The sequence below is a fragment of the Salvia miltiorrhiza genome, chromosome 7 (genome assembly GCF_028751815.1).
Source record: "Salvia miltiorrhiza cultivar Shanhuang (shh) chromosome 7, IMPLAD_Smil_shh, whole genome shotgun sequence".
NCBI lineage: Eukaryota > Viridiplantae > Streptophyta > Magnoliopsida > Lamiales > Lamiaceae > Salvia > Salvia miltiorrhiza.
The window spans coordinates 4,140,325-4,167,886 of record NC_080393.1 but is presented as its reverse complement, the minus strand read 5'-3'; the positions used below and the strand labels follow the sequence as shown (position 1 = coordinate 4,167,886).

Below are 27,562 nucleotides of genomic sequence, written 5' to 3'. Positions count from 1 at the left end.
GTCGTGTGCTCGATGGAATTTATACGAGTTTCCCTAATTCTCGTGCAATTTCATCAACACATGTGCAATAAAAAAAAGATTTTGTTCCAGATAGGCTATATTCATGGGCATATCAGGTTCCACTTCTCAAATGAGAAAAACTCAACCTATAGAATCGAGAATTTGACAAAATTAAGCTTCAATTTGAAGCAAACTGATAAATCTGTTGCAGAAAATGAGCGTACCCTTCCATCGACTCATTATTCCCCCGCCTACCTATAGAGCTCGCTGCCACGACCCGAAGGTTGTTGTGTCGTCTATCCAAAATGTCTAACTAGCTGCAGCAAGAGCAGGAATTGGGTGGCAGACTACGCCATGACACCGGCTACAAAGTGACGGGTGGTCGTCATAACTACCAACTTGAGGTGAGAAATTCCAGCATCTCTCACATTTCAAACCGTCTGCACGAGACACACCGATCCACACCTTGCTCGTGTCATCGATAAGGTACTCTCCGGTGCAAGATACATCATCCTCTTTCACGCTGTCTATGGTAGGAAGAATTTCAACCTGCATATTCAGCACATTTAAATTTTCTTATCGGACTCGGACAGGAATACAGAACCCTACTGTCATTGGGTATGGCCTCGTTCAACTGTGGCAACATATCGCGTACCTGGGATGTCAAGAAGATCCGATGCAACGTGTCAGCCTCATTCTCTGACGAGCACAAGCTAACCAGTTTGGAAACCAGGCCGTCGTCGGATGCATAGAGGTAGGCCTTCGCCTCTAAACTAGAACCGATCAACTTCTGCGTACGAGCTACCTCAAGCACTTTGTTCACCTCATTTCTCAGCTGGGAAAAGCAGCTTGCATTTAGATAAATGCGATATCATATACTCCCTCCGTCCACAAAAAAATTGATAAAATGTGAGTGGAGTTGTTAGTGAAGTAAGAGTTGTGTGCACCCTACTATTATATATGAAAGTGACAATTTTTTCGTGGACGGATCAGAAAGTTTTTTTGGTAAATTTTTTGTGGATAAGGGAGTAATTTTCTTGTCAAAATTTACGCTAAAAAAACCCACCTCAAGAATCTTCCCCCAAAAGAAGACATCGTCTTCGGGGAACGCAAGATGTCTTTCATTTGAGACGGGCCATCCTGACTCGAAGACGAAATTTGCGACATGACCTTCAGCTGTAGTGAATGGGAAAGGAAGATTCTGCCATACGTCCTCGGCTAAATGTGGCAAAATAGGAGAAAGCACCCTTGAAATAGAAAGCAGTTGTGCAGCAAGGACTGTTTGACAACTCCTCCTTGTACAGCTTGTGGTTCCCCTGAAAGAATCGACAAGATATCAAGTGAAAGGCAATTACTACGCCTTCGAGGATTCTCATGAATATCAAGATAACTTTTCAAGAACTCAAATTTTACTTCATATATTTTCCAACAAAGAGTTGATTAGCCTCAATAGAGCGCTTTCGATTTGAATTTAGATGGATGATTTCCCCTAGCCTCCTAGGCATCAATATGTCTTGATGAATAAATCAAGAAACTATTTTGTAATGAATCTCATCCTAGGCATCAATATTGGTGATGGCCGAAATGAAATAACTGCTCACCCGACATAAAGTCGATCTTTGGCAACATCCAAGTAGAAACTTGAGAGATCAACAACAACAAACCGCTGAATGATCTGTTAAGGATGAAAATAAAATAGAAACATAAGAAGAAAAACTGAGGATTACATCATTCAAATTTGAATATAACTGTGATACATATATTTTGTAGAGATGTAATTTTACAACATGGGCTTTTATTAGTTGCAATGACGGAATATACCTGAAAAATCTTGAAGAACTGGTAATTGTCATAGCTCTCTTTGATGTTCCTTACGACATTTTCAAGTTGAAACAGAGCGTATTGATCTATCATCGGGAGCTCACTATACGGAACAGCATAATCAGCCTGCAAAAATCAATAAAATTCACAAGGGCAATCAGAAAGGGTCGATGAGAAACTACATATCTCTAATTGGTATTTGTGCACCCAAAAAAACAACCAGGCAACATTGTGGGTGTAGTGTGTGTGACAAGTGCAAGAGAGACTCTATTGCAAAGTTTACAACCTAAACCGACAGTAGCCAGACATTTAAAAGCAAACGACACGAGCTTCAAGAGACGGCATACTTTCCAATCGTGCAAGTTGCCCAGAAGAAATCGCAAGGTTCCTCTTAGTTTCCTGTATATGTCTGACATTTGACGGAGGACTGTATTTCCGATCATGACATCACCGGAATAATCTACACTGGAGACCCATAACCTAAGTACATCTGCACCGAAAGCCTCCTGTGGAAGATGATCAAGGCAAACTTCAGCGTTTGAAAAAAAAAAAAAAACTCTCGAGCAGCATATGGTCATTCCTACCTTCTGGTCTTTCCCTCCTTCAATCACAGTTCTTGGGTCAACAACATTTCCAACAGATTTGCTCATCTTGAAGCCCTTTTCGTCAAGTACAAATCCATGCGTTATGACACCAAGATATGGAGCTTTTCCTGCAATATCAAAAATAACATTTCTTAGGAATATAAGCCTCCAACGTGTCACAAAGTAACAAGCATATCTTACATCCTCGGAGAGACTAGATTTAGTATCCTTGTCATAAAAATCACTTCAATTAACTGCTTAACCTAAAATTTCATTTTCTTCTTGCAGGGGATCATGGTGGTTCACCAAACTCTTTCAACTTACAAAATCACATTTTTGTACGACTAAACAAGGGGTATACTAGATTATAACCACTGGCAGATAGTCAACTAGCAACGAATTGAACTTGTCACACTAGATAAAATTGTTGAAGATAAATGTGCATCTCTTACCATTTGTAGCAATACTTGTCAGCAACGAACTTTGGAACCAGCCACGATGCTGATCTGTACCCTCGAGATACAAATCTGCAGGATAACTAAGACCATTTCTCTTCCCCAGTACTGCAGCCCATGAAGAACCTAAAACAAACCGATGTAGTTAATATTTAATCTTCAAAGAATGGTGACCACTCTTTACACTAATTAAATGTAGTTTTTGAGCTGATTCAATAATGTTGTGTGCACACAAATATCCATGATTGAACGCTCTCAAGCAACAATATATAGCACGCAAAAAATATAGTATATACTAGATTCAGATATCATCATTTAAAAAAACGTCCCTAGTGCATCTGCCTCAGCAGACATCCTGCTCAAATGCTGGAATAAAAGGAAGATGCACCCTTTAAAAACCAGTCGGCAGTTCAGCACTATCTTACTTTTTTTTATCTATCTTTAACTGGGACTATGTCTAGTTTGCAGTGTGCACATCAGAAATGGTCAAAGATTTATAAATATATAAATAAAAATAAAATAAACACCAGAATGGTTGTATACCCGAGTCAAACCAGACATCCATTGTATCTGTTCCTTTTACATAGCTTGATGCTTGGTCGCGATACTTTTCTGGAAGCAATTCCTCCACCTTCATGTACCACCATGCATCGCTCCCTTTCTGAGATATTATAGCTGCCAAATAAATAAGTGGTAGATAAGTACGCGAAAAGAATATTTTACAGTGTGCTGATGAAGAGAGTAGAGTCCGAAATTTTATATAAATTGCAGTTGTATAATTAAATTCCAAAAAAACGTTACGAGCAATAACCAAATTACACACATAAATGTAAGAAAGTAAACATTTGATAGCCCTTACACTTGATATGATCAATAGTTTCTTCGTTCATCAATGGTTCCTTCGACTCCACGTGATAAAAAACTGGGATTGGAACACCCCAAGTTCTTTGCCGGGAGATGCACCAATCAGAACGACTTGAAGTCATGGCCGAAATTCGATTTTCTGCCTATTAATACAATATGAGCTTAATGACAGTGAAACTCAACAAGATTAAAAAAAAAAATCCAACCCAGACTTATTATCCCCCTTTAGTGGCGAGAGACAAACAGAAAGTAACACAGGAAAATAGTGGAAACTCATTGTCATCTACTAGAAACTATAGATGAAGGCTGATTAATTACCTGCGGAGGAATCCAAGTTACTTGGTTAATCGAATCCATTGCAGCCTTACGGAATCCTTCCACTGAAGCAAACCATTGTTCAGTTGCCCTGAAAATCGTAGGCTTCTTTGTTCGCCAATCGTATGGGTACTTGTGATCTGCATTTTTTAAGTGTTAGGAGAAGAAGACCGTATAACTACAATTTCAATTATTGTGATACGATCGGAGAAGAAAGGAATGACTAGGCAGATCACCAAGGCAAGAATAAACTTACTATATGGCTCAACCATAATCATTAATAAGTTTTCGTCCAAGCACTTAATAACAGCAATATTGCCGTTACCAAGTACGTCAAGACCATCAAATTGTCCAGCTTCTTCAGTAAATTTCCCTTCGTCATCCACCGGGGAGAGGACAGGCAAACCATATTTAAGGCCAGTCACATAATCTTCCTGTCCATGGCCAGGAGCAGTATGAACAAGTCCTGTTCCTGACTCAGTCGTGATGTAATCCCCACCAATGACGACTGGGCATTCTCTGCTCTCTACAGGATGAACATACCTGCAATTCTCTAGATCTGTGCCTGTCACTGTTGCCTTCACGGTAAGCTTCACACCCCATTTTGCTTCTAGAGTTGGCACAAGGTCTAATCCAACAATTAAGTGCAGGTTGTTGTTTTCCTTCAAGATTCTTCCAAGTTTTTTCTCTTTACTGGCTGAAGACGCAGTAGGGTCCACAGAATTGGAATGAACTTCAACAACAGCGTATTGAAGCTTTGAATTGACAGCAACAGCTGAAGGGAGAAAAAACATCATTTATACAGTAGCTACTAGCTATATAAAGTGTATACAAAAAGAAGCAAGTGAAGAAGAATATATCATGTACAAGCTTTTTAGGTATTGCAAAACAATGCACACAAACTTTTCATTTTCAATAACAGCAACAAAAACAATGACAATTTGGAGGGGTGTGGGAGAGATGAAGAAATTATCTGGCTGAAATAAAAGCTTACCAGCATTAGCAGGAATAGTCCACGGAGTTGTAGTCCATATGGCCAAGCCCAAATTGGGTAAGAAATCCTCTAGCAGTTTACATGAAGTTGTGCCAGAGACTAATTTGAAAATTGCATATATGCTCTTTGAAACATGCCCCTCAGGATACTGAAAACCATAAATAGTCAATCTTCAGCTTAAAAGCCGAAAGTTTCGCTCAATTCTAAATTTTTTCTACTTAGTCGGTGCTAGATACCAAAATAAGGGATATAAGTGAAAACAAAAGATTCGGTACCTCCAATTCAGCCTCTGCAAGAGCAGTTCGAGATGAAGGACTCCAATGTACTGGTTTCCTTCCTCTATAGATATACCCTTGCAACGCCATTTTCCCGAACACTTCAATCTAGTATAATTTGTGTAGACAAAAAGGAAAGATGATAAGACCACTCTGGAAACAATAGGAATATGAATTCAAGATCACAGAGAAACTTAAGCTTTATAATACAGATATAGATTCATTAATAATAGTCATAACTCGTCAAAATCCATGAATGAGACACTTCATATAGGGACATAAAATACCTGAGCAGCTTCATACTCTGGATCAAGAGTGAGATATGGATTATCCCAATCTGCCCATATGCCATACCGCTGTAAGCAATGGAATAAACATCCGTCAGCTCATTGAAGTTATGTCTATAAGTGGAGGGCCATATTATGTATTCTACACATTTCTTCCAAAATTACCCAACATATAACAAAAGTGGATTTAGACCTAGATGGCTAGACAGGAACATTTCGACTTAGATAGAAACCAAGAGCTTAGCCGCCACAGTTAGCCATGTAATTCTATCTACGAACTATGATAGAGATGCATGAATAAAATAAATAGCTTTAAAACGAAACTCATGATATATGGATAAGAAACAGGACATAAACATCCTGTAAGCAAATGGTGCGAGCAACAAATGAAATTCAGCCAACTGAATATAGTTGAGCTTCGATGGGCAAATTGTATGATTTCCTGCTAAGAAGCACAACACTGAAGCAGAAACTTTTCTTTTCCATCTGCTGATCTAATACAACCTTAAATGCTGCCAGCTGATTCTTGACAGTTGATTTGGCAAATTTTGCTGCCTTTGCTCTCAATTTTAGTGGTGTGAGCTCCTTTCTAGCATCCTGATCCATAGACTGCAAAACTGAAACAAATCAACAAGCTTTGTCATACAGGATAAAAACTCCTAGCTACTATTAGCAAACAAACCTAAAGCATGAGTGCATGAGCAAATCACATTGGTAATTAAAGAATAGATTCAGCCCCCATTTGCATCTAGCAAACGCCGTCAGTTTCATGCATATCATAAATTACCTAAATTCCTACTTATGCCTTGCAATCTGAGATCAGCCTCTAAACTTTGTCTAGATATACACACAAACAATTTATACATACAGTTCTACACTTTAAGATTTTAAAAGCGAACTTTTTGGGCTTTATTTCTGCAAACCTCAGGATTAGAAAATTTTCAGGTTACTCATTTTTAGTAGAATCATCCAGAAAAGAATTCAAGGGTTTCAAAAAGCAGGACTGGTGCTAAGTGCTAACACTTGCCTTTCAGTTCAATTGGCAAGCCATGGCAATCCCAACCAGGCACATAACTGACTTGGAAATTCTGAAGAAGCTGGAAAATTAACAAAAGGAATAAAAGAGGAGTAAGTTTGTTAGGCACATAAATTTCAAGCACAAGTGGTACACACAGTCATATAAATGCCTACAAGCATTCATGAAACGAAAGTATACAGTGTTCAAGAAAATCCCAAAAAACTCTCGCTGTTTTGTTCATGAGCCTCAACTTAAAAAGAAAAAGAGTATCCAGAATTACCTTATAGCGGTTGATAATATCCTTCAAAATCTTATTCAAGGCATGTCCCATATGTAAATCCCCATTTGCATAAGGAGGCCCGTCATGGAGCACAAAGCTTCCCTGTTGAGATAATTAGTATCAGCCAGAGCTTTTACTTACTAGAGATCCAGATCATCCAATGGGCAAGAGTAAGATGCAATAAAGAAAGATGCAGGGGAAGTTACCCCAGTATTCCTGCTGGAAACCCTCTCAAACACCTGATTTTCGTCCCACAATTTTTGTATTTCAGGCTCCCTTACAACAGAATTCGCTCTTAAACCAAATGCAGTTCTAGGAAGATCGATTGTGTGCTTGTATTTGCCATCTCCCTGTTTTTCCCCTGGACATCAACAACTGTGATATTAATACAATACGTTAGCCTGAAAATCATGACCTATATATTCTAGACAACCTTCAGATTTTTTTGCTGCCATGACAGGTCCACGTGATCTTCGCCTTGAGGACGAGCCGTAGTCTTGACCAGAGCAAGTAGAATAGCGGGTCACATTTAAGAGGGATAAGATTCTCGCTGAAGAGCTTCTTCGCAAATGTAATAGGCTGCTGGTAGCAGTTGTATGACTAAAATATGAGTAATTTTTCAGCAACGGAGCCTGAGCAAATTAGAGAATCCATATTAGATGATCAAACTATGAAGACTGCGTTGACAGTTGATATTTCACAGTGAAAGCCAAGCTGTTTGTATGCATCTAAAATCAACTTTGCAATCAGACCAAAACTTATAAGAAGCATTTCACCTAAAATAGTCAGAAAGCCAAAGCATAGAAGCATTTCATCAAATGTTAGGCATGCGATTAATTTTGAAAAGAAAGAACGTAAGACGTAATAGATTTTCACCTAAAAGGCTAAAACTCTATTTCCCTAGCTACACCTACAAAAGAAATTCAGCAACAACTATCTAAGGAAAACACATTACACAACGTTTCCTCCATTTCCAATACAATCCTATAACTCTATCAATCCCCTTTTTCTGCACAATCCATTTCTACTCTTCAGGAAACCGTTTACAATCAAATTGCACAGCTTATTCCCCAAAAACATGCTGCCTTAAAACAAATTTAATTAACAACACACACTACACGCTACACTCCAAACTACAGCATGAATAAATAGATACCAAAAGCTCCAAATGGGATTAAAGAACACATTGATTTAAGCATGTTAATTGGAAAATCCAAATATTCCTACCCTGTAAGAAAAATTCTGCACAGCCATTTTGGTGAGGGAGTAAATTGTTGTGGGTTTAGTGAAGAGGGTGGAGTCCATTTCTACTCGCTCTCATTTCTGCAGTTACGTTGATTTATCTTCCATTCAGCAAAAAAAAACACAGAGACAAACACGAATATATCTACAACTGATTTGGTGAATTGGGTTCTTGTAAAGTTCGTTTCTTGAAATCTTTTTTAGGATAAATGATGGTTAGCGACTGGAGGAGATTGACCCTTGGCACTGTCAATGCCCAAAATTTAATTTTAAAAAATAACCACTCTAAAAAAAATTTAAAAATAACTAGTCACCTTCTTAAATATTTTTTTTGTTATATTTTTTTCTAAAAATTATGAAATTCGACTAATTATAAAATATTTAATATACATATCAAATTAAAGATCACGATAAGGACTTTAATTTGATATATTTTATGTAAATATTTGATTTAAAATATAAAAATTATATTTGTTTAAAAATTAAATTTTTAAAAAAAATCTCTCTTCTCTCATCTTTTTTTGAATAAATTTATTTTTTTATTTTCATTTTTTAAAACTTTTTTTCCTTTCATAATATAAATTTTTATTATTGTAAGCCATTTTTTTAATATTCAGCTCAAATATATTAAGTTAAAATTAATTTTTATTATAAATATATAAATTAATTTTACGAGGAAAATTATTTACGGGAAAATTATTCTTAGGATTCACTATTTTCATATGAGATCTTCTGTTCCATTATTTTGTGTGTACCACCCTTAATTTTAATTTATTATGCTTTAATATTATAAAAAGATAATTAACAAGGGTTCACTCATCCAATTAGAGTTTATAATTATTTTTTTATATTTATTTGGATTAATAATTGAATATTTGAGTTCATTAATTCAAAGTTATGGTATATAATTTTTTATAATTTCAATTTTTAGTGATAAATATTAATTAGAGTTCATAATATAATAATAATTTTTATTTTTATAAAATACAATTATAAAATTAATTAATTAATTAAGAGTGGTACACACAAAATAGTGAGACAGAGGATCCCATCGACACTATTTTTCAAATATAAATATGGTCACTATTATTAAGATGCATGCAAATAATTTCATCATTTTAAAATTTTAATTTGATTTACTTAGCATAAATTACTAAATTAAGAACATATATATGAAAAAAATAAAAAGTATACACCACACAATATAAAATCATTGTTAAAAAACTACAATAAGGTTTTAATTAAAAATGGCATAGAGATGAAAATTCGTAAATAATACAAGTAAATGAATTCAAAATATGTCTTTGCATGACTGCAGATCTTGGCCTCGAACGTGAGGAATGTGTCATGATCCATTCCACATCGGTTAAGTATAGGCTGAGACATGTGGTTTATAACACGTTAAGTACCCTCTCCTCGATATATAGCCTGACTTTTGAGGATGAATCCATCCGAAACAGTCACTTTGGTTGCTCCGATCTCTGTAGATATGCGGCACAAGGAAATCCATCAGGCAAACGAAACCAACATAGTATATACTAATTAACTAAAACTTCTGCTCAAATCTAGAAACGCTGAATGCAACATTGATGTTCGATTCAAATCAACTGAAGAGAAGATGTGTGTGTTTTGAGAGAAGTGCGAAAGATTTTTTTTTTTGTTTTTGTTTTGGATAGTTAAGAGTTTAGTAGCAAAGAGTGCTATATAATAAGCTGACCTAATATGAGACGATACGAAGTTGGAGGTCGTAGTTTCCGTATTCAGATTGCTGCTCTTCCTGAATCTGTTTGGCTGAGGCCACTGCAGAATCGCTGCACTCTTCTAACTCGATTAATTGGAGGGTTGGGATTTCTCCAATGCCGGCGGGGATTTCCTCAAGATGATAACAACCTCGTAAAATGAGATGTCGGAGTCTAGGGAAGTTAGTTTCATCAGCTCTCCAACGCACCACATCTAAATAATTGAGTTGTAGAAACTGCAATGAGCTGAACTCATCTCCTTCTTCTATTTCCCACTCTTCTTCTTCTTCGTCTTCTTCTTCTTCTTCTTCTTCTAACTCTTGACTCGTCTCCTTGGTTTTGAAGGTACAGCGTCCCATCTTGAGCACCTCCAGATTTGGTAGTGCACATAGAACCCTCAAGACTCTCGGATTTATTAGACACCAGCTAAGAGTTAATTTTCTGAGTGTTGAAGGAAAGTTGAGTCTCACAAAATATGTATCTTTTGTTGACCAAAATCTTAATGTTTCGAGTTTGTGAAGATGAGTGAGATCAACTGCACTCAACGATGGATCATCATCACACAAAAAGATTCCCAAGTTTTTTATATTTGGAATTCTTTCCAAGAAACCACCCAAATATCTGAACTACTTAGCTTCACACACCGTAGAGTCTGCAGCTTCTTCAGAACTATTATTTTCACGTGATCATCATCACCTTCTATATCCAATATGAGATGTCTTAACTCAGACATCTCCCACAGCTCAGCTGGGACCAAGTCGTCGGATAGATTAGTAGCAATCAAAGTTTGCAAATTACACAATCTTGATATTCCACTGCTAGGTAATGAATAGCAGTCGATAGCCAAGTAGCGTAGGTTCACAAGTCGTAATATTTCTTCCGGGAACTCACTGAAAACCATTGCCAACAAATCCAACACCCTAAGCAAGCTTAGTATGCCAAACATGGGAGATAAGTCCAGTGCGGCATCATAGACCACACATGATCGAGCAAGCGACATCTCGGATGAAGCATACTCATCAACTTCCACTCCATCTGATGTGTGAAAACTCATACGACGCAGGTTAGAGAACGTGACCTCAGGGGCATTCTTGACGCATAGAAACTTCTCATCATCAGCTTTTCTCATGCATACGTCTCTCAAAAGATCATGGATGTTGTAGCTCTTTGGTTTTCCATACCAATTACAACGTTTAACCGAAAGTAGATTCCTTTCCACGAGTGACTTTAGATAATCCTCTGCCTCTTCATCCAAACTTTTTTCTCCATTTGTTTTCACAAATCCTTCCCCTATCCACATCTTTATGAGTCTCGAGGCCTTAATTTCGTAATCTTCAGGGAAAGCTCCCATATATAGGAAACATGGTTTCAAGTGAAGCGGCAAATGGTTATAGCTTAAGGATAGTATATTCGAGAACTGCTTGTCTGATTCACCAATCGCAGCTCTCACGTTGTTCCCAATATTCTCCCAAACATCTTTTGATCTTTCCAACTTGGACAAGAGCCCTCCAATCACACTGATGGCAAGAGGAAGCCCACCACAATCACTTGAAATCTTCTCTCCTATCCCTTGTAATTCACGAGGCCAATCCTCTTCTCCAAACACAATTTGGCGAAGTAGATCCCAACTTTGAGACTCGCTTAGTAGCTGCACCTGATGCTGCACGCTCTTAGAGTCAGCATATTTGGCGACATCTGATTCCCTAGTGGTGATCACGATCCGACTCCTGTTATTGTTATCTGGGAAGTACATTCTTATCTCATCCCAGAACTTGGTGCTCCAAATATCATCTAATACAATCATGTATCTTCTACCATACAAGCTCCTATACAAGATATCTTTTAACTCACCATCTCCCTTTTCATTATGTTGGTCACATTCTTTTCCAATTATGCAGCGAAGAAGGCTTAATAGAATTGCCTTCATATTATAATCTTGTGAAATTGTGGCCCAAGCACGAGCATATTCAAAGTGCATAACAATGGAAGGATCATCATAAAGTTTTCGAGCAAGAGTTGTTTTACCTATACCACCCATACCAACGATGGGCACTATCTCCAGCTTGCTCTGCATCCCAGTCAGCCGATCCTTCAACTGCATCAGATCTTCATCAACTCCCACCACGACGCTCTTCAAACTCGGATCTTGCAACAGAGAAGCACCACTCGATGAACTACCACTCGGCATTGTCTTCTCCTCTGCAAGTTTCACCACTTGTTCCATTGCGGAATCAAGTAGTTGCATTACTTGTTGTAGATCTGGTGTGGAAAAAGTGAACCTCTCGCCTTCGGGGCTGGAAAGAATTTGATCAACCATCTGAGATTCAATGATATCTTCTGCTCTATGTGCTGCATCTCTGATTTGACTTTCCAAGTTTTCTATGTTTTTGGGGAGTGAAGATTTTTCAAGGATCTGCTGCAGATAAGCAGCTTTTTGGAGGAGGGATTCGAGTTGTGGTTTGTTGTGATCAACAATCCAGCATGATTGTTCAGGATTCAAGATTTGTTGTAGGATGGTGATGAGGGGTTGAAGATTGTAAGCCATTTTTCTGATCTCTTTTCACTCACAAAGGATGGGAAAATTAGTAGCTATCACAACAATGATCCAATCTGTATAGCTAGGCAGGTGTAGTATTGACCTTGATCAAATAAAATAAAATTGTTATTTGTAGCTATCACAACAATGAGGAGTATAAAATATTGAGTAATTGGCTATATTTTTATTAGGGTGGTTGTAGTTTGCATGATATGCCTTGAAGCTGTCCTGGATTTGCATATTTTAAATTGGTGCATCAATTTTATATACGATCTTGGAAACAGAGCTCATTTTTTTTTTTTTTTTTTTTATATCTTTCTTCAAGTTATACTTTTACAGCAAGAATAAAGAGATAAGTAAAGCTCCAAGTCGGATTAAAGAGCACATTAATTTAAGCATGTTAATTGGAAAAATCTAAATATTCCTAGCATGTAAAAAAAATTTTGCGCAGCCATTTTTGTGAGGGAGAAAAAGTTGTGGGTTTAGTGAAGAGGTGGAGTTTCATTTCTGCAGCTGCTTTGGTTTATCTTTCATTCAGCAAAAAACACAGAGACGAAGCACGAATATAGACAACTGATTTAGTGAATTAAGTCATTGTAAAGTTCGTTTCTTGAAATCATTTTTAGGATAAAATGAAGTATTGATGGCGACTGGAGGAGAGTGACCTTCCACTTTGGACCCTTGGCTTTGCCAATGTCGAATTTTTTGCCCAAAATTTAATTTTAAGAAATAACTACTATAAAAATTTTAAAATAACTAGTTCCCTTCTTAAATCTATAATATAATCTCTCGATCCGCGATATTGTTTCCACATTATAAACGACGCCGCTCTTAAGAAAAATAGTGGATGGTAGTAGATATTGTAGTAAGTGGAATTTGAGTCCCATGACAAAGACACTGTTTGATGAAAATATAAGATTAAGAGAATAAAGTGTTATATAGACCCTATAACTATAAATAAAAGTAGAAAAGCGGACGAACCCAAATGACAAATATGGAAACGATATTGCCGACGGAACGAGTATAAATATGAGTTTTTTCCCTCTATTTATTCTCTCTCTCTCTTTTTATCTCTTTCTTCTACTATCATTTTTCTCACTATTTTTTTTTTGGACTTTGGGCAGGGGTGGATTCAGGATTTATGTTTAGGGGGCTGAACTTGTTGAACTATGACTTCTGAACATATCCCGCCCCCGAACCAAATTTTTTTGGACATTTCGTACAGTACGTTTTTATGTATTTTTTTAATAATCACTTGATATAATAAATATCTTTTTGCAATTCAACAAGAAGTCGATTTAAATAAGAGTGTTTCGAATAAATAATTAAAAATTATTCTACTCTATTTCAATGTTTAGTATCATGAAATTAAATTCAACAAAAATAAACTCAATAATAATATTAATTCTAAGTTAGAATTTTAAACTACATACCTTGCTGAGACGACAAAAAATTGTCAAATTCAAAAAATTGAAAGAGACGAGAATTGTTGTTGATTATTTTATTTAAAACATAGTGCACTATTTATTTTAATTAAGACTTGACTGCACGCAACATATGTTAAGAAATCTTCTTCTTTTTTGGGTTGGGCTGGGCTGGGGGTTGGGATATGGGTTTAGTTAAGTAGATACTATGAATATATAAAGAGAAAATATTGGGCTTGCATTGGGCTCCAGCCCAGTGCAGCCATACAGTAGATCCGCCACTGACTTTGGGGGAGGGGGAGTGGTAGGTTTGATCCCTAAACCTCACTGTTTGTAGATAAGGAGTTCACACGGCTTAGTGTCCCTTTATGAACTTTTTTTCACTATTTTTTATATCTCCATTTCTTATAATTTTAATTCTTTTCTAAATATCATCAAATTTAATTTATGAAAAAATATCATCAAATTCAATCACGCTGATGGCAAGAGGAAGCCCACCACAATTACTCGCAATTTTCTCTTCTATCCCTTGTAATTCATGAGGCCAATCCTCTTCTCCAAACACAATTTGGCTAAGAAGATCCCAACTTTGAGACTCTTGGAGTTTGCATATTTGGCGACATCTGATTCCCTAGTGGTGATCACAATCCGACTCCTATTTGTTATTGTCTGAGAAGTACATCCTTATCTCGTCCGAGAATGTGGTGCTCCAAATATCATCTAATACAATCATGTATTTTCTACACTAGAAGCTCCTATACAAGATACTCCATCTTTTAACTCACCATTTCCCTTTTCAATATATCCTCAGATTCTTATGCAGCGAAGAAGGCTTAATAGAATTGCCCGCATATTGTAATCTTGTGAAATTGTGGTCCAAGAAAGATTACAACTTTGAACAGCATAGAGAAGGATGGCCATACTCCCACCGGCCGGCCGGCCACTTTGAGTAGAGGGAGTCCGCCACTTTAGTCCTCTTCCTCCTCTTCCTATTCCACTTTCTATTTCCTGGAGATATGCAACACAAGGAAATTCATCGGGTTAATAACCCAACAACATAATTATGTAGGATTTTTGCTGAAATCTTAAAACCGAAGTACTAATACTTAAATGGATTTTACATTTCATAATTGATAAGAAAGAGTATTATATATTCCATAATTGCAATTCATCTTATACTTATAACGTTGGATTAACCTATGATACAGAAGTGAGTATTAATAGGCATTTGATAGACAAATCAATTCGGGATCAACTAATTAATTCACGCAAAGATAATTGATTTCACAGCATGCCAAGGGAATGACATAAGAACGAAGAAGAAAATTAAATTATTAATTCAAAGCATTTTCGGAGATAAATGACACAAAAAATAACTTCAAGGATGTATTATTGTTTATTGTAAATTTATAATAAGAAAATTAAAGATGGAAAAATCCCATCACATTTTAGTGATAACTACCTTTTATATTCCAAGTTCTCTAAGGTAGAGAAAAAAAGTTTATCCCATTTATTTTTTCACATTAAGGGTGTGTTTACTTTGATGGAAAAGAAGAGAAAAAATATATTTTTACCCATTTTAATTTTCTATAAACAGGATGGCATACTTTTTCGGGTTGTTCCTTTTCACTCATTTTCTCTTCAATGTTGGATAATATTATTCTAAGATAGGGGCGTGAAAATATTTTCCACATTTTCTCATCTATTCATCTCTAATAAACATATGATAAAAAAAGGAGAAAAATATAATGTTTTCTCATCTTTTCTTATCCATCATTTTTTAATAAAAATTTTACAATCAAAATAAATCACCCTAAGTGAAAAAAATATTATCGTACCAATATATCATATGATACTCGTTTTATCTTAATAGAAAATTTAATAGAAAAATGGTAAAAATATGTGATAGAAATAGAGTTGCCTAGATAACAAATGAATGCGAAAGATTTATTTTTTATATACTCCCTCCGGACGCCAAAAGTATGTCACTTTGGCTGGGCACGGAAATTAATAAAATTGTTGGTGATTTTTATGTAGTGGAAAAAGGGTCCCATCATTATTTGAAATGAGTAGTTGAAATTGAATAAGAGGTGGTAAATGAGTATTTGAAATTGAATAAGAGGTCGTTCTTTTGTAAATAATGGGTACTTATAAGGATAAATGACATACTTTTGCCGGATGGAGGAAGCGTATATTTTGGATAGGTAAGACTGACCTATTATGAGACGATACGAAGTTGGAGGTCGTAGTTTTCATATTCAGATTGTTGCTGCTCCAGAATCTGTTTTGCTGAGGCCACAACGGAATCACTGCACCATTGTAACTCGATTAATTGGAGGGTTGGGATTTCTCCAATGGCGGCAGGGATTTCCTCTAGATCATAACAACGTCGTATAAAGAGATGGCGGAGTTGAGGGAAGTTGGTTTCATCAGCTCTCCAACGCACCAGTTCTAAATATTTGAGTTGTAGAAACTGCAATGACCTGAATTCATATCCTTCTGCTATTTCCCACTCTTCATTTGCTGCTTTTTCCCACTCTTCATTTGTCTCTTTGCTTTCGAAGGTACATCTGCGTATCTTGAGCACTTCCAGATTCGGTGCTGCACATAGAGTCCTCAAGACTGCCGGATTTATAAGACAGTCTACCAGACTTAATTTTCTAAGAGTAGATGGAAATTTGAATGCTGGCAGTGCAGCATCATCTGACCACCATCTAAACGTTTCGAGTTTCCGGAGATGGGTGAGATTAGCTACTTCACTCAACCATGACTCTTCTTGCTCATAAATGATTCCCAAGCTTTTTATATTTGGAATGCTTTCCAAGAAACCTCTAATAGCTGAAGGACTTAGGTCACTTAGGTTCACACACCTTATCGTCTGCATCTTCTGCAGAACGATTCTTTTCGTGTAATCATCTTTAATCCCGAGCTTTGCACACAAGACGATGAGATGTCTCAACTCAGACATCTCCCAAAACTCATGAGGTGGGTCGTAATCGTTGAGTAGCATAGCGATCAACGTCTGTAAATTACACAATCTTGATATTCCGCTTCTAGGTAATGAATAACAATAGACAGCTAAGTAGCGTAGGTTCACAAGTTGTAATATCTCTCTTGGAAACACATTCATATAAATTTCCAATAAATCCAACACCCTAAGCAAGTTTGATGTGATAACAAAGGGAGATAGATTCCTATCCATCGGAGATATATGCCAATCCAACTCGACAAAGTGTAGAAATGATCGAGCAAGTGACATCTCAGATGAAGCATACTCATCATCTTCCATTCCATATGGTGTATGAATACTCACACGCCTCAGGTTAGAGAATGTGGCCTCTGGGGCATTCTTGACCCATAGAAACTTCTCATCATCACCTTTCCTGATGCATAAATCTCTCAAAAGATCATGAATGTTGTAGCTCTTTGCTCTTCCATACTTATAACGTCTAACCAAAAGTAGATTCCTTTCTACGAGTGACTTTAGATAATCCTCTGCCTCTTCCTCCAAACTTTTTTCTCCATTTGTTTTCAAAAATCCTTCAGCTACCCACATACGTACGAGTCTCGAGGCCTTAATCTCGTAATCTTCGGGGAATGCTCCCAGATAGAGGAAACATGGTTTCAAGTGAACCGGCAAATGGTTATAACTTAAGGATAGTATATTGGAGAACTGCTTGTCTAATTCACCAATTGCAGCTCTTACATTGTTCCCAATATTCTTCCAAACATCCTTTGATCTTTCCACTTTTGACAACAACCCTCCAATCACGCTGATGGCAAGAGGAAGCCCACCGCAATCACTTGAAATCTTCTCTCCTATCCTCTGTAATTCATGAGGGCAATCCTCTTCTCCAAACACAATTTGGCGAAGTAGATCCCAACTGTCAGACTTGTTTAGGAGCTGCACCTGATGCTGCAGACTCTTCGAGTCTGCATATTTCGCAACAGCTGATTCCCTAGTGGTGATCACAATCCGACTCCTGTTATTGTTGTCTGGAAAGTACATTCTTATCTCATCCCAAAATGTGGTGCTCCAAATATCATCTAATACAATCATGTATCTTCTACCATACAAGCTCTTATACAAAATATCTTTTAACTCACCATCTCCCTTTTCATTATGTTGCTCACATTCTTTTCCAATTATGCAACATAGAAGGCCGAATAGAATTGCTCGCATATTGTAGAGTTGTGAAATTGTGGTCCAAGCAAGATAGCTAAAGTGATCAACAATGGAAGGATGTTTATAAAGTTTACGAGCAAGAGTGGTTTTACCTATACCACCCATACCCACGATGGGCACGATCTCCAGCTTGCTCTGCATCCCGGTCAGCCGATCCATCAACTGGAACAAAGCTTCATCAACTCCCACCACGACTCTCTTCGAACTCAGATTTGGCAACTGAGAAGCGCCGCTGGATGAAATGCCACTCGGCATCGTCTTCCCCTCCGCGAGCTTAAGCACTTGTTCCATTGCAGAATCAAGTTGTTGCTTTACTTGTTGTAGATCAGGCGTTGAAAAAGTAAATCTCACGCCTCCAAGGCTGGAAAGCATTTGATCAACCATCTGAGATTCGATGATATCTTCTGCTTGATGTGCTGCCTCTCTAATTTGACTTTCCAAACTTTCTATGTTTTGGGGGAGTGAAGATTTTTCAAGAATCTGCTCCATAGAAGCAGCTTTTTGGAGGAGGGATTGGAGTTGTGGTTTGTTGTGATCAACAACCCAACGTGTTTCTTCAGGATTCAAGATTTGTTGTAAGATGGTGATGAGTGGTTGAAGATTGTAAGCCATTTTTCTTAACTTTCCTCACTCGCAAAACACACGAAAACTTGCAGCACTCACAAGAATAATACAATTTCCACTAATACTTACCAAAGGAAGTATAATTTGAAAAGGATAGGGAAATAAACAATGTAACATACTAATAATAATTCATGCATTGATAATATATTTAATTAGGACAAGTTTGAACAGATAGTGAAAATATGCAACTTGCTAATATATTAATCATGTGTCTAATGAAGAAGGATTGTCGTCTGCTTGAATATTCTTGCAGGATTTGCATTATTTTACATGAAGCAACCATCATCATATTAAAACAAGCTAATGTTGGATGTTTATTGATTTATTCATTACGTACGCGGGCCACTGCCCAAGAGAAATGGGGGTTTAGGGATTTATTATTTTATTAAGGTGATCTTACCTTTTAATTTTATGGAAATTGAATTTTGACTCCCAATTTATATTAGCTTTCACTTAATTGATCTCCTCTGAAATTATTATTGTTCATTTTAGTTTTCAAATTTTCCATAGTTGGCTTGGCGAAGATTCTCACACAATCTGCTCCTATATATGCATGATACAAAATATTTCTCCTGTTACATGAAGTTTGAGCAGTATTATTTTTTCGGATCATTCCGTAAAGCTTGAGCACTTTTCTTATACGGAAAATGCGTAAAGTCAAAGATCTTGAGTTCGAGTCCCGTGTAACGCGACCTTTGATTTATTTATTTAATACTATTAATTTATTTTAAAAAATCATTTATTAACCTACCACACTACTGTAATTGGATACTTAGAGGATAGTACCATGGTGGAGGTCTTGAAAAATGGGGGTGGGTAAAAAATTGATTTTGCTACCCGATTCCTTCTCTCAGAAATGGGGCCCACGGTAATTTTAGTAGTAGTATAATTTTGTATCTTATTTTAAATTTTTGCTTTCTTTTTTTGCTTCTTTCTTTTTGTCCAGGTATTTGAGTTTGTTTTTTTTATTTTGTTTTGATTTTCAGATTTTTTTTCGTTAGTTTTTATTTTATTTTTTATTTTATCTTTTTTACCTTTGTTTTTAAATTCAAAATTTGTTCTATTTTCCTTTTGTTTTTTTTCTTGAGTTTATGTTCTATTTCTCGTCACCTTTTTTTATTTTTTATTTCCTCTCTTTTTGTTACTTTTATTTACAATTAAGATTCTGTTTTATTTTCCTTTTCATTTTTTTAGCATAATTATAATTTTAAAATTATAATTTATTATTTAAATAAATCAATTTATTCATATGATTATAGTGATTTTATTGAAGTAAAATATAATATAAAATAAAATGAAGTAGTATTATAATGGAGAAAATATGGGGTAGTTGAAAAATAAGGTAGTTGATTACTATGGGTAGTACCATAGTGGATGCTCTAACACACAAAATACCAACTCTTTAAAACTCGAATCTAAAAAAAAAAAACTCTTTAAAACTCGTGTCGAAAAGATATTGCTCAAGCTTTGTGGGACAGAAGGAGTAGTTAATTATTTGTTTGTGAATTAATAATTAATTAGATAGGTATTATCTTATTAGGATTTCCATTTATTTAGAGCACCCGCATCGCGGGTACTCGAGGAGGTCCTCGAGGAGACCATCCCACTCGAGGAGGGCGATGCGGCGAGGAGCTCCTCGAGGCCTCCTCGAGTTATCGAGTATCCTCGATAGGAAATGGTGATGGCGCGTGCAATGCACGCGCCCAATTAAAAAAAAAAATGAAAAAATCGAAAATTCGAATTTTTATACACTTTTTGACTGCAGCTCCTCGGTCTCCGCACCTTTGACCGACGAATTTATTATTATTATTATTTTTTTTTTTTTTTAATTTTCCCTTCTTCTTCTTCTTTAAAACACCCATCTTCTTCTTCTCTTCTCCACACCTCTTCTCCTTCTTCCTTCATCCTTCTTCCTTCTTCTCTTCACACTTGTTCTTGTCCTACAATTTTCTCCGTCATGGATCCACACAACCCTTTCTACGATCCAAATTGGTGCCCTGATCTCTCCTCCGATTATCATCCCGATATGGGAGGAATCAACTTGGAGGAGAGCCCGCCCGAGGAGGAACCGGTGAGTGCTCAGCAGAGTGTCTCCCCACCAAAAAAAGGCGGCCGGAGGAAGGAAAAGGCCACCAAAATGAAGCACGACAAACCAAAAGTTTACCGTCATACTTACCTTCCACATCATACAGATCTCATCGTCCAAGTTTGGGCGGAGGAGACCAACGACTCGATCCGTGGGACGGATCAGAAGGGCGAGTCATATTGGGGCCGGATCCGCGAACGTGTGTGCCCCATCATCGGCGTCGACCTCGGCATTAAGCAACTTCAGGGCCACTGGTCCCGGGTGAGCGCGGATGTGCGTCTCTGGGAAGCTGTTTGGGTGGAGACGAGCAACAATTGGCCGTCCGGTCATTCGGATGATATGATTCGTGAAAAGGCCCAAACCATCTTCAAGGCTAGAAGCCCAACCAATGCCTCCTTCAATTTCTGGAACGCGTGGAGAACTCTCCGGCACAATCCCAAGTTCAAGTCGATGTACCTCCTTGGAGACGTGCATGCCTCCAAGAGGACAAAGACTACGGAAGAGGGCGGCTTCACCAGCTCGGCGTCGGGCGAGGAGATCTCTTCTGCTCGGCCCATTGGCAACAAGGCGGCGAAGGCGGCGGCCAAGGCGGCGACGGCGGCGGCGAAAGGGAAAGGGAAGGCTGCAGCGTCGCATACGAGCTCGGATCCTCCACCAGAAATTGTGGAGAGGTTGGATAGGAACGACGCGCAGATGAGGGCATTCACCGCCCAGTACCAGCGGAGGAACGATCTCCGGGAGAGGGAGCTCGATATGCAGCTCCTGAACACGGATACGACGAACATGACGGACGCACAACGTGCATTGCACGCGTCCATGGTCGCCGACGTGCTCAGGCGTCGTGGTCTATCCTAGGCTTTTAATTATGTGATTTTAATGATGTTTTAGGTTTTTTAAATTTTTATGTATTTTTTTTATGATTTAAGTAATTTTAAATTTTTTTTATGTTTTAAGTAATTTTAAATTTTATGTTTAATCCAGTATTTAAATATGCAATTTAAATTATGCAATAAAATTTAAATGAAAAACATAAAATCAAAACTAATATTATCAAGGAGGCTATCAAGGAACCCCAATGCAGCACTACCTACTCAATAACACAAACACTATCAAGGAGGCTATCAAGGAGGTCCCAATGCGGATGCTCTTAGGGCTAATTGGCTATGAATAGATTAAGTATACTTAAATTTTGGTTTTGATTTTATACATAACATCCATTTTACTCACTATAGCCTTTAATTTTTAAAAAATAAAACAATATTAATGAATGTACTATTTTACCCTTGTAGCTCCCAAAATTAAAACTTTAATAAGTAAAAATCTAGACAAATAAAAATACACTAAAATTCAACACAAAAACTCATGTGAAACCGGTTTTATTGTGAAACTGGCTTCACAATGACACTATTTCAATATAGAAATGATACTTTAAAATGTTAAAATATCATTTATATGTTGAAGTCGACAAGTAGTATCATTGTGAAGTTGATTTCACCATAAAACCGATTTCATATGAGACCACCTCAAAATTCAATAAGATGTGTATAGCCCCAAATTCGAACGACTTCCCGGTTTCTGCCAAACTCCCGCAGGCAGAGTAGAGTCTACCAAAGCATTGGCCACGAACAAATTTGAATCGACCAATCCTCCCTTGATCACACAACAATGCAGCTGCATTCTTTCCTTCTTCAAGACACCTCGCATAACCACAACCCGCTTCGAATGCAGTTAAGTTTTCACACTTTTTATCTATGTTTACCATCTTCGAATCAACTGAAGAGATTTGTTCCTTCATTCTTTCCTCAGAAGCAACCCTCTTTAACGTCTCAGCTTGAAAAATTTGCTCTAATTTCTTCTGTGTATCTTGCAGATCCTTGAAACGAGTAGCCTCTGCCATGATCGCCCAGAATTTCGCTCAAATAAGCAAAAACCTGTGCTCTGAGATATCAATTGTAATGGAGCCAGCTATGTAAATTATGAATTTTGGTGAACTTGCTAATGAAACAGTGAAATCAGTTTGTTTAGAAAGGGGAGAAGTATAGACAGAGAAATTTAGAGAGGAAAACACATTTCTCATTTCTTGACTTCCAATACAACCAAGCGGGACTATATATGGGGATGTGGTCCCAAAATAAAAGGAGTTGCATGAGAAAGTAATTAAAATAACAAATAAATGATAAAACGTTTTTATATAGGAAACGCGATCCTTCTCTTCTCTTAGAAACATCTCAGCTCAAATCCCCAACTTCACATTCTGGCCCTAATTCCTCAATACCTTCTGCAATCAGACTCAAATCCATAACAAGTATTAAGAGGCATTTGATAGACAAATCAAATCGGGGTTCAACTAGTTCACGAAAATACGATTTCACAGCATGCCAAGGAAACAACATAAAGACAAAGAAGAAAATTAAATTATGAATTCAAAACATTTTCGAAGATAAGAAAATTAAAGACGAATTTTTTTTATCACATATGAGTGGTCTTTATCTTTTATATCCCAAGGTCTTTAAAGACATATAGATAAAAAAGTTCACCCCGCCTTTTTTTCCTCATTAGGTGAAAAAATATTTCTCCCTCCGTCCCATTATAAGGTGAAAAAATATTATTCCCTCCGTCCCATTAGAAGTGGCCCAAAACTTTTGAGCACGGGAATTAAGGAGAACGTGTAAATTGGTTAAAAGTAATACCTATACATTTTAAGGGTTAAATTTTTCCATTTAGGGAAATAGCCCACTTATAGCGGGACGACCCAAAATAGAATACAAATCACTTTTAATGGGATGGAGGGAGTATATCATACCAATACATCATGATAATTGTTTTATTTTAATAGAAAAATAGTAAAAATATATGATAGAAAATGAGTTGTGTAGATAACGAATGAAGGCGAAAGATATATATATATATATATATATATATATATATATATATATATATTAGGATAGGTAGGAGTTTAGTACCGGAAAGTAGTGACAATAAGACTGACCTCTCATATTGTTCGATACGAAGTTGGAGGTCGTAGTTTCCGCATTCGGATTGCTGCTCCTCCTGAATCTGTTTCGCTGAGGCCTCTGCAGACTCCCTGCAACCTTCTAAGTGGATTAATTGAAGGGTTGGGATTTCTCCAATGTCGGCGGGGATTTTCTCTAGATCATAACAACGTCGTATAGAGAGATGTCGGAGTATGGGGAAGTTGGTTTCATCAGCTCTCCAACGCACCAGTTTTAAATAATCGAGTTGTAGAGACTGCAATGAGCTGAATTCATCTCCTTCTGCCATTTCCCACTCTTTATTTGCTTCTTCTTCCTCCGTCTCATTGCTTTTGAAGCTACAACCAAATATCCTAAGCACTTCCAGATTCGGTAGTGCACATAGAGCCGTCATCGCCACCGGACTCATTAGACCACAGTTCAGAGTTAATTTTCTAAGAGTAGATGGATATTTTAATCTGCGAATAAGTGTACCGTAGTCAGAACACCACATTAATGCTTTGAGTTTGTGAAGATGGGTGAGATCAACTACTTCACTCCCATAATAAAAGATTCCCAACTTTTCTATATTTGGAATGCTTTCCAAGAAACCCCCACTAATCATCGACGGAGTTAGATGCACAGTCTGTATCGTCTGCAGCTTCTTCAGAACAGTTTTTGTCACGTAATCTTCTTTCATCATGAGACATGTTCTCAACGTGATGAGATGTCTTAACTCATACATCTCCCACAACTCAGTTGGGCAATAGCTATCCCATATCCTAGCAATCAAGGTTTGCAAATTACACAATCTTGATATTCCACTTCTAGGTAATGAATGGCAGTTGATAGCTAAGTAGCGTAGGTTCACAAGTTGTAATATTTCTCTTCCGAACTCAACAGGGATATGCATTTCCAATAAATCCAACACCCTAAGCAGGCTTAATGTGAAAAATATGGGACATAAATTCCTATCAAAGTAGATAAAGTGTAGAAATGATCGAGCAAATGACATCCCTGATGAAGCAGACTCATCAACATCTTCCATTCCATATGATGTCTGAATACTCACACGACGCATGTTAGAGAATCTGACTTTAGTCTCAGGGGAATTCTTGACACATAGAAACTTGTCATCATCAGCTTTCCTGATGCATAAATCTCTCAAAAGATCATGCATGTTGTAGCTCTTTGGTTTTCTATACCAATGATAACTTCTAACTGAAACTACATTCCTCTCGACGAGTGACTTTAAATAATCTTCTGCCTCTTCTTCCAAACTTTTTTCTCCATTTGTTTTCACAAATCCTTCCCCTATCCACATCTTTATGAGTCTCGAGGCCTTAATCTCATAATCTTCTGGAAATGCTCCCACATACAGAAAACATGGTTTCAAGTGAATCGGCAAATGGTTGTAACTTAAGGTTAGTATATTGGAGAACTGCTGGTCAGATTCTCCAATTGCAGCTCCTACGTCATTTCCAATATTCTCCCAAGCTTCTTTTGATCTTTCCACCTTTGACAACAGCCCTCCAATCACACTGATGGCAAGAGGAAGCCCACCACAGTCACTCGAAATCTTCTCTCCTATCCCTTGTAATTCATGAGGGAAATCCTCTTCTCCAAACACGATTTGGCGAAATAGATTCCAACTCTCAGACTCACATAGCAATTGCACCTGATGTTGCAGACTCTTGGAATCAACATATTTGGCGACATCTGATTCCCTAGTGGTGATCACTATCCGACTCTTGTTATTATTGTCTGGGAAGTACATCCTTATCTCATCCCAGAATTTGGTGCTCCAAATATCATCTAATACAATCATGTATCTTCTACCATACAAGCTCTGATATAAAATATCTTTTAACTCACCATCTCCCTTTTCCTTATGTTGGTCACATTCTTTTCCAATTATGCAACGAATAAGGCCTAATAGGATTGCTCTCATGTTGTAATCTTGTGAGATTGTAACCCAAGCAATATAGCTAAAGTGCTCAACAATTAGTGGATCTTGATAAAGTTTTCGAGCAAGAGTGGTTTTACCTATACCACCCATACCTACTATGGGCAGGATCTCCAGCTTGCTCTGCATCCCGGTCAGCCTATCCTTCAACTGGAACAAAGCGTCATCAACTCCCACAACGACACTCTTCGAACTCGGATCTTGCAACAGAGTAGCGCCACTCGATGAACTGCCACTCGGCATCGTCTTCCCCTTCGCGAGCTTCACCACTTGTTCCATTGCGGAATCAAGTTGTTGAATTACTTGTTGTAGATCTGGTGTGGAAAAAGTAAATCTCTCGCCTTCTGGACTGGAAAGGATTTGATCAACCATCTGAGATTCAATGATGTCTTCTGCTTGATGTGCTGCATCTCGGATTTGGTTCTCCAAACTTTCTATGTTTTTGGGGAGTGAAGAATTTTCAAGAATCTGCTGCAGAGAAGCAGCTTTTTGGAGGAGGGATTGGAGTTGTGGTTTGTTGTGATCAACAATCCAGTGTGATTGTTCAGGATTCAAGATTTGTTGTAGGATGGTGATGAGGGGTTGAAGATTGTAGGCCATTTTCCTGATCTTCCCTCTCTCTCGCAAAACACACGAAAACTTGCAGCACTCACAAGAACAATACAATCTCCACTAACACTTACCAAAAGATGTATAATTTGAAAAGGATAGTGAAAGAAACAATGTAACTTGTACTGGCTAGTATATTCTTTATGCACTGATAATCGGATATGATATTTAATTAGCACAAGTTTGAACAGATAGTGAAAAAATGCAACTTGCTAATATATTACTCATGCATTGATAATCGGATACAATATATAATGAAGAAAGATTGTCCTCTACTTGAATATTCTCTTGCAGGATTTGCAGTATTTTATATGAAGCAACCATTAAGGTCTTGAAACAAGTGTTGGAGGTTTATTGATTTATCCATAGCGTACAATTGATGCACTGCCCAAGAGAAATGGGGGTTTAGGGATTTATTATTTTATTCAGGTGATGATATCTTTCAATTTTGACCCCCAACTATTAGCTTTCAATTAATTGATCACCTCCCAAATTTTATTATTGTTTATTTTAGTTTTCAAATTTTCCATAGTTGGCTTGGCGGTTCAATGAAAAAGAGTAGTCCAGAATTACCTTATAGTGGTTGATAATATCCTTGAAAATCTTATTCAAGGCAATCACCATTTGCATGAGGCTCGTCATGGAGCACAAAGCTTCCCTGTTGAGATAATTAGTATCAGCCATTTAAACACAACTGATTTGGTGAATTGAGTTGTTGTAAAGTTCGTTTCTTGAAATCTAACATAAAAGTTACCCATTTAAAAATAAAATATTGAAATTATCGATTTAAAACTTTAAAAATTACTCCATCCGTCCACCAATTCGTGTCCTAATTTCTTGACATGTAGAAACTTCTCATCATCAGCTTTCCTCATGCATACATCTCTCAAAAGATCATGCATGCTGTACCTCTTTGCTTTTCTGTAATGTCTAACCGAAAGTAGATTTCTTTCCACGAGTGACTTTAAATAATCCTCTGCCTCTTCCTCCAAACTTTTATCTCCATTTGATTTCACAAATCCTTCTGCCACCCACATCCATATGAGTCTTGAGGCCTTAATCTCGCAATCTTCGGGGAATGCTCCGAGATAGAAACAATGCAAGGATCTTCACAAAGTTTTCGAGCAAGAGTGGTATTACCTATACCAACGATGGGCACGATCTCCAGCTTGCTCTGCATCCCAGTTAGCCGATCCTTCAACTGCATCATATCTTCATCAACTCCCACCACAACACTCTTTGAACTTGGATCTTGCAACAAAGAAGCGCCACTCGATGAACTGCC

General features: G+C 37.3%; 5 protein-coding genes across 8 annotated transcripts; all 5 read right to left on the bottom strand.

Moving 5' to 3' along the window:
- Nucleotides 1-68: 68 nt before the first annotated feature.
- LOC130991767 (isoleucine--tRNA ligase, chloroplastic/mitochondrial) lies at nt 69-8,374 on the bottom strand. Of its 2 annotated transcripts, XM_057916151.1 has the most exons (21): nt 8,121-8,374; nt 7,327-7,525; nt 7,100-7,254; nt 6,894-6,995; nt 6,623-6,692; nt 6,100-6,212; nt 5,596-5,664; nt 5,309-5,416; nt 5,034-5,181; nt 4,296-4,814; nt 4,043-4,179; nt 3,720-3,867; nt 3,404-3,535; nt 2,858-2,986; nt 2,406-2,533; nt 2,169-2,327; nt 1,822-1,947; nt 1,602-1,675; nt 1,067-1,316; nt 656-835; nt 69-549 (listed from the first exon to the last, which is right to left on the bottom strand). In XM_057916151.1, exons 1-21 carry the CDS (start codon nt 8,196-8,198, stop codon nt 310-312), a joined length of 3,264 nt encoding a protein of 1,087 aa, XP_057772134.1. In that variant the 5' UTR covers nt 8,199-8,374; the 3' UTR covers nt 69-309. The 2 variants fall into 2 exon arrangements, with proteins under 2 accessions (XP_057772134.1, XP_057772135.1); XM_057916152.1 differs by lacking the exons at nt 6,894-6,995; nt 7,100-7,254; nt 7,327-7,525; nt 8,121-8,374 and having other exon boundaries at nt 6,100-6,204; nt 6,623-6,689.
- A 936-nt stretch (nt 8,375-9,310) lies between these two features.
- LOC130991788 (putative late blight resistance protein homolog R1A-10) lies at nt 9,311-12,565 on the bottom strand. Its single transcript, XM_057916187.1, has 2 exons — nt 9,853-12,565; nt 9,311-9,616 (listed from the first exon to the last, which is right to left on the bottom strand). Exon 1 carries the CDS (start codon nt 12,417-12,419, stop codon nt 10,458-10,460), a length of 1,962 nt encoding a protein of 653 aa, XP_057772170.1. The 5' UTR covers nt 12,420-12,565; the 3' UTR covers nt 9,311-9,616; nt 9,853-10,457.
- On the bottom strand, nt 9,853-10,233 carry LOC130993082 (putative late blight resistance protein homolog R1A-3). Its single transcript, XM_057917805.1, has one exon. It carries the CDS (start codon nt 10,231-10,233, stop codon nt 9,853-9,855), a length of 381 nt encoding a protein of 126 aa, XP_057773788.1.
- Nucleotides 12,566-14,472: 1,907 nt separating the features above from the next.
- On the bottom strand, nt 14,473-18,708 carry LOC130991776 (putative late blight resistance protein homolog R1A-10). Its single transcript, XM_057916168.1, has 2 exons — nt 16,050-18,708; nt 14,473-14,842 (listed from the first exon to the last, which is right to left on the bottom strand). Exon 1 carries the CDS (start codon nt 18,630-18,632, stop codon nt 16,053-16,055), a length of 2,580 nt encoding a protein of 859 aa, XP_057772151.1. The 5' UTR covers nt 18,633-18,708; the 3' UTR covers nt 14,473-14,842; nt 16,050-16,052.
- A 3,284-nt stretch (nt 18,709-21,992) lies between these two features.
- On the bottom strand, nt 21,993-26,855 carry LOC130991768 (putative late blight resistance protein homolog R1A-10). Of its 3 annotated transcripts, none has more exons than XM_057916153.1 (2): nt 23,720-26,855; nt 21,993-22,668 (listed from the first exon to the last, which is right to left on the bottom strand). In XM_057916153.1, the coding sequence occupies exons 1-2, from the start codon at nt 26,266-26,268 to the stop codon at nt 22,557-22,559; spliced, it is 2,661 nt and encodes an 886-aa protein (XP_057772136.1). In that variant the 5' UTR covers nt 26,269-26,855; the 3' UTR covers nt 21,993-22,556. The 3 variants fall into 3 exon arrangements, with proteins under 3 accessions (XP_057772136.1, XP_057772137.1, XP_057772139.1); XM_057916154.1 differs by having other exon boundaries at nt 21,993-22,661; nt 23,720-26,854; XM_057916156.1 differs by lacking the exon at nt 21,993-22,668 and adding an exon at nt 22,782-23,008 and having other exon boundaries at nt 23,720-26,853.
- Between the last annotated feature and the right edge of the window lie 707 nt (nt 26,856-27,562).

What these genes read in the sequence shown, in the direction of transcription:
- LOC130991767 (XM_057916151.1), bottom strand. Translation starts at nt 8,198, where the DNA reads ATGGACTCCACCCTCTTCACTAAACCCACAACAATTTACTCCCTCACC. An exon ending in TAACTTGGATTCCTCCGCAG is followed by an intron (nt 3,868 to 4,042) that starts GTAATTAATCAG and finishes TTGTATTAATAG; the next exon opens with GCAGAAAATCGAATTTCGGC. An exon ending in GGATGTCTGGTTTGACTCGG is followed by an intron (nt 2,987 to 3,403) that starts GTATACAACCAT and finishes GGTTTGTTTTAG; the next exon opens with GTTCTTCATGGGCTGCAGTA.
- LOC130993082 (XM_057917805.1), bottom strand. Translation starts at nt 10,233, where the DNA reads ATGGGACGCTGTACCTTCAAAACCAAGGAGACGAGTCAAGAGTTAGAA.
- LOC130991788 (XM_057916187.1), bottom strand. Translation starts at nt 12,419, where the DNA reads ATGGCTTACAATCTTCAACCCCTCATCACCATCCTACAACAAATCTTG.
- LOC130991776 (XM_057916168.1), bottom strand. Translation starts at nt 18,632, where the DNA reads ATGGCTTACAATCTTCAACCACTCATCACCATCTTACAACAAATCTTG.
- LOC130991768 (XM_057916153.1), bottom strand. Translation starts at nt 26,268, where the DNA reads ATGGCCTACAATCTTCAACCCCTCATCACCATCCTACAACAAATCTTG. An exon ending in CGTATCGAACAATATGAGAG is followed by an intron (nt 22,669 to 23,719) that starts GTCAGTCTTATT and finishes TTGATATCTCAG; the next exon opens with AGCACAGGTTTTTGCTTATT.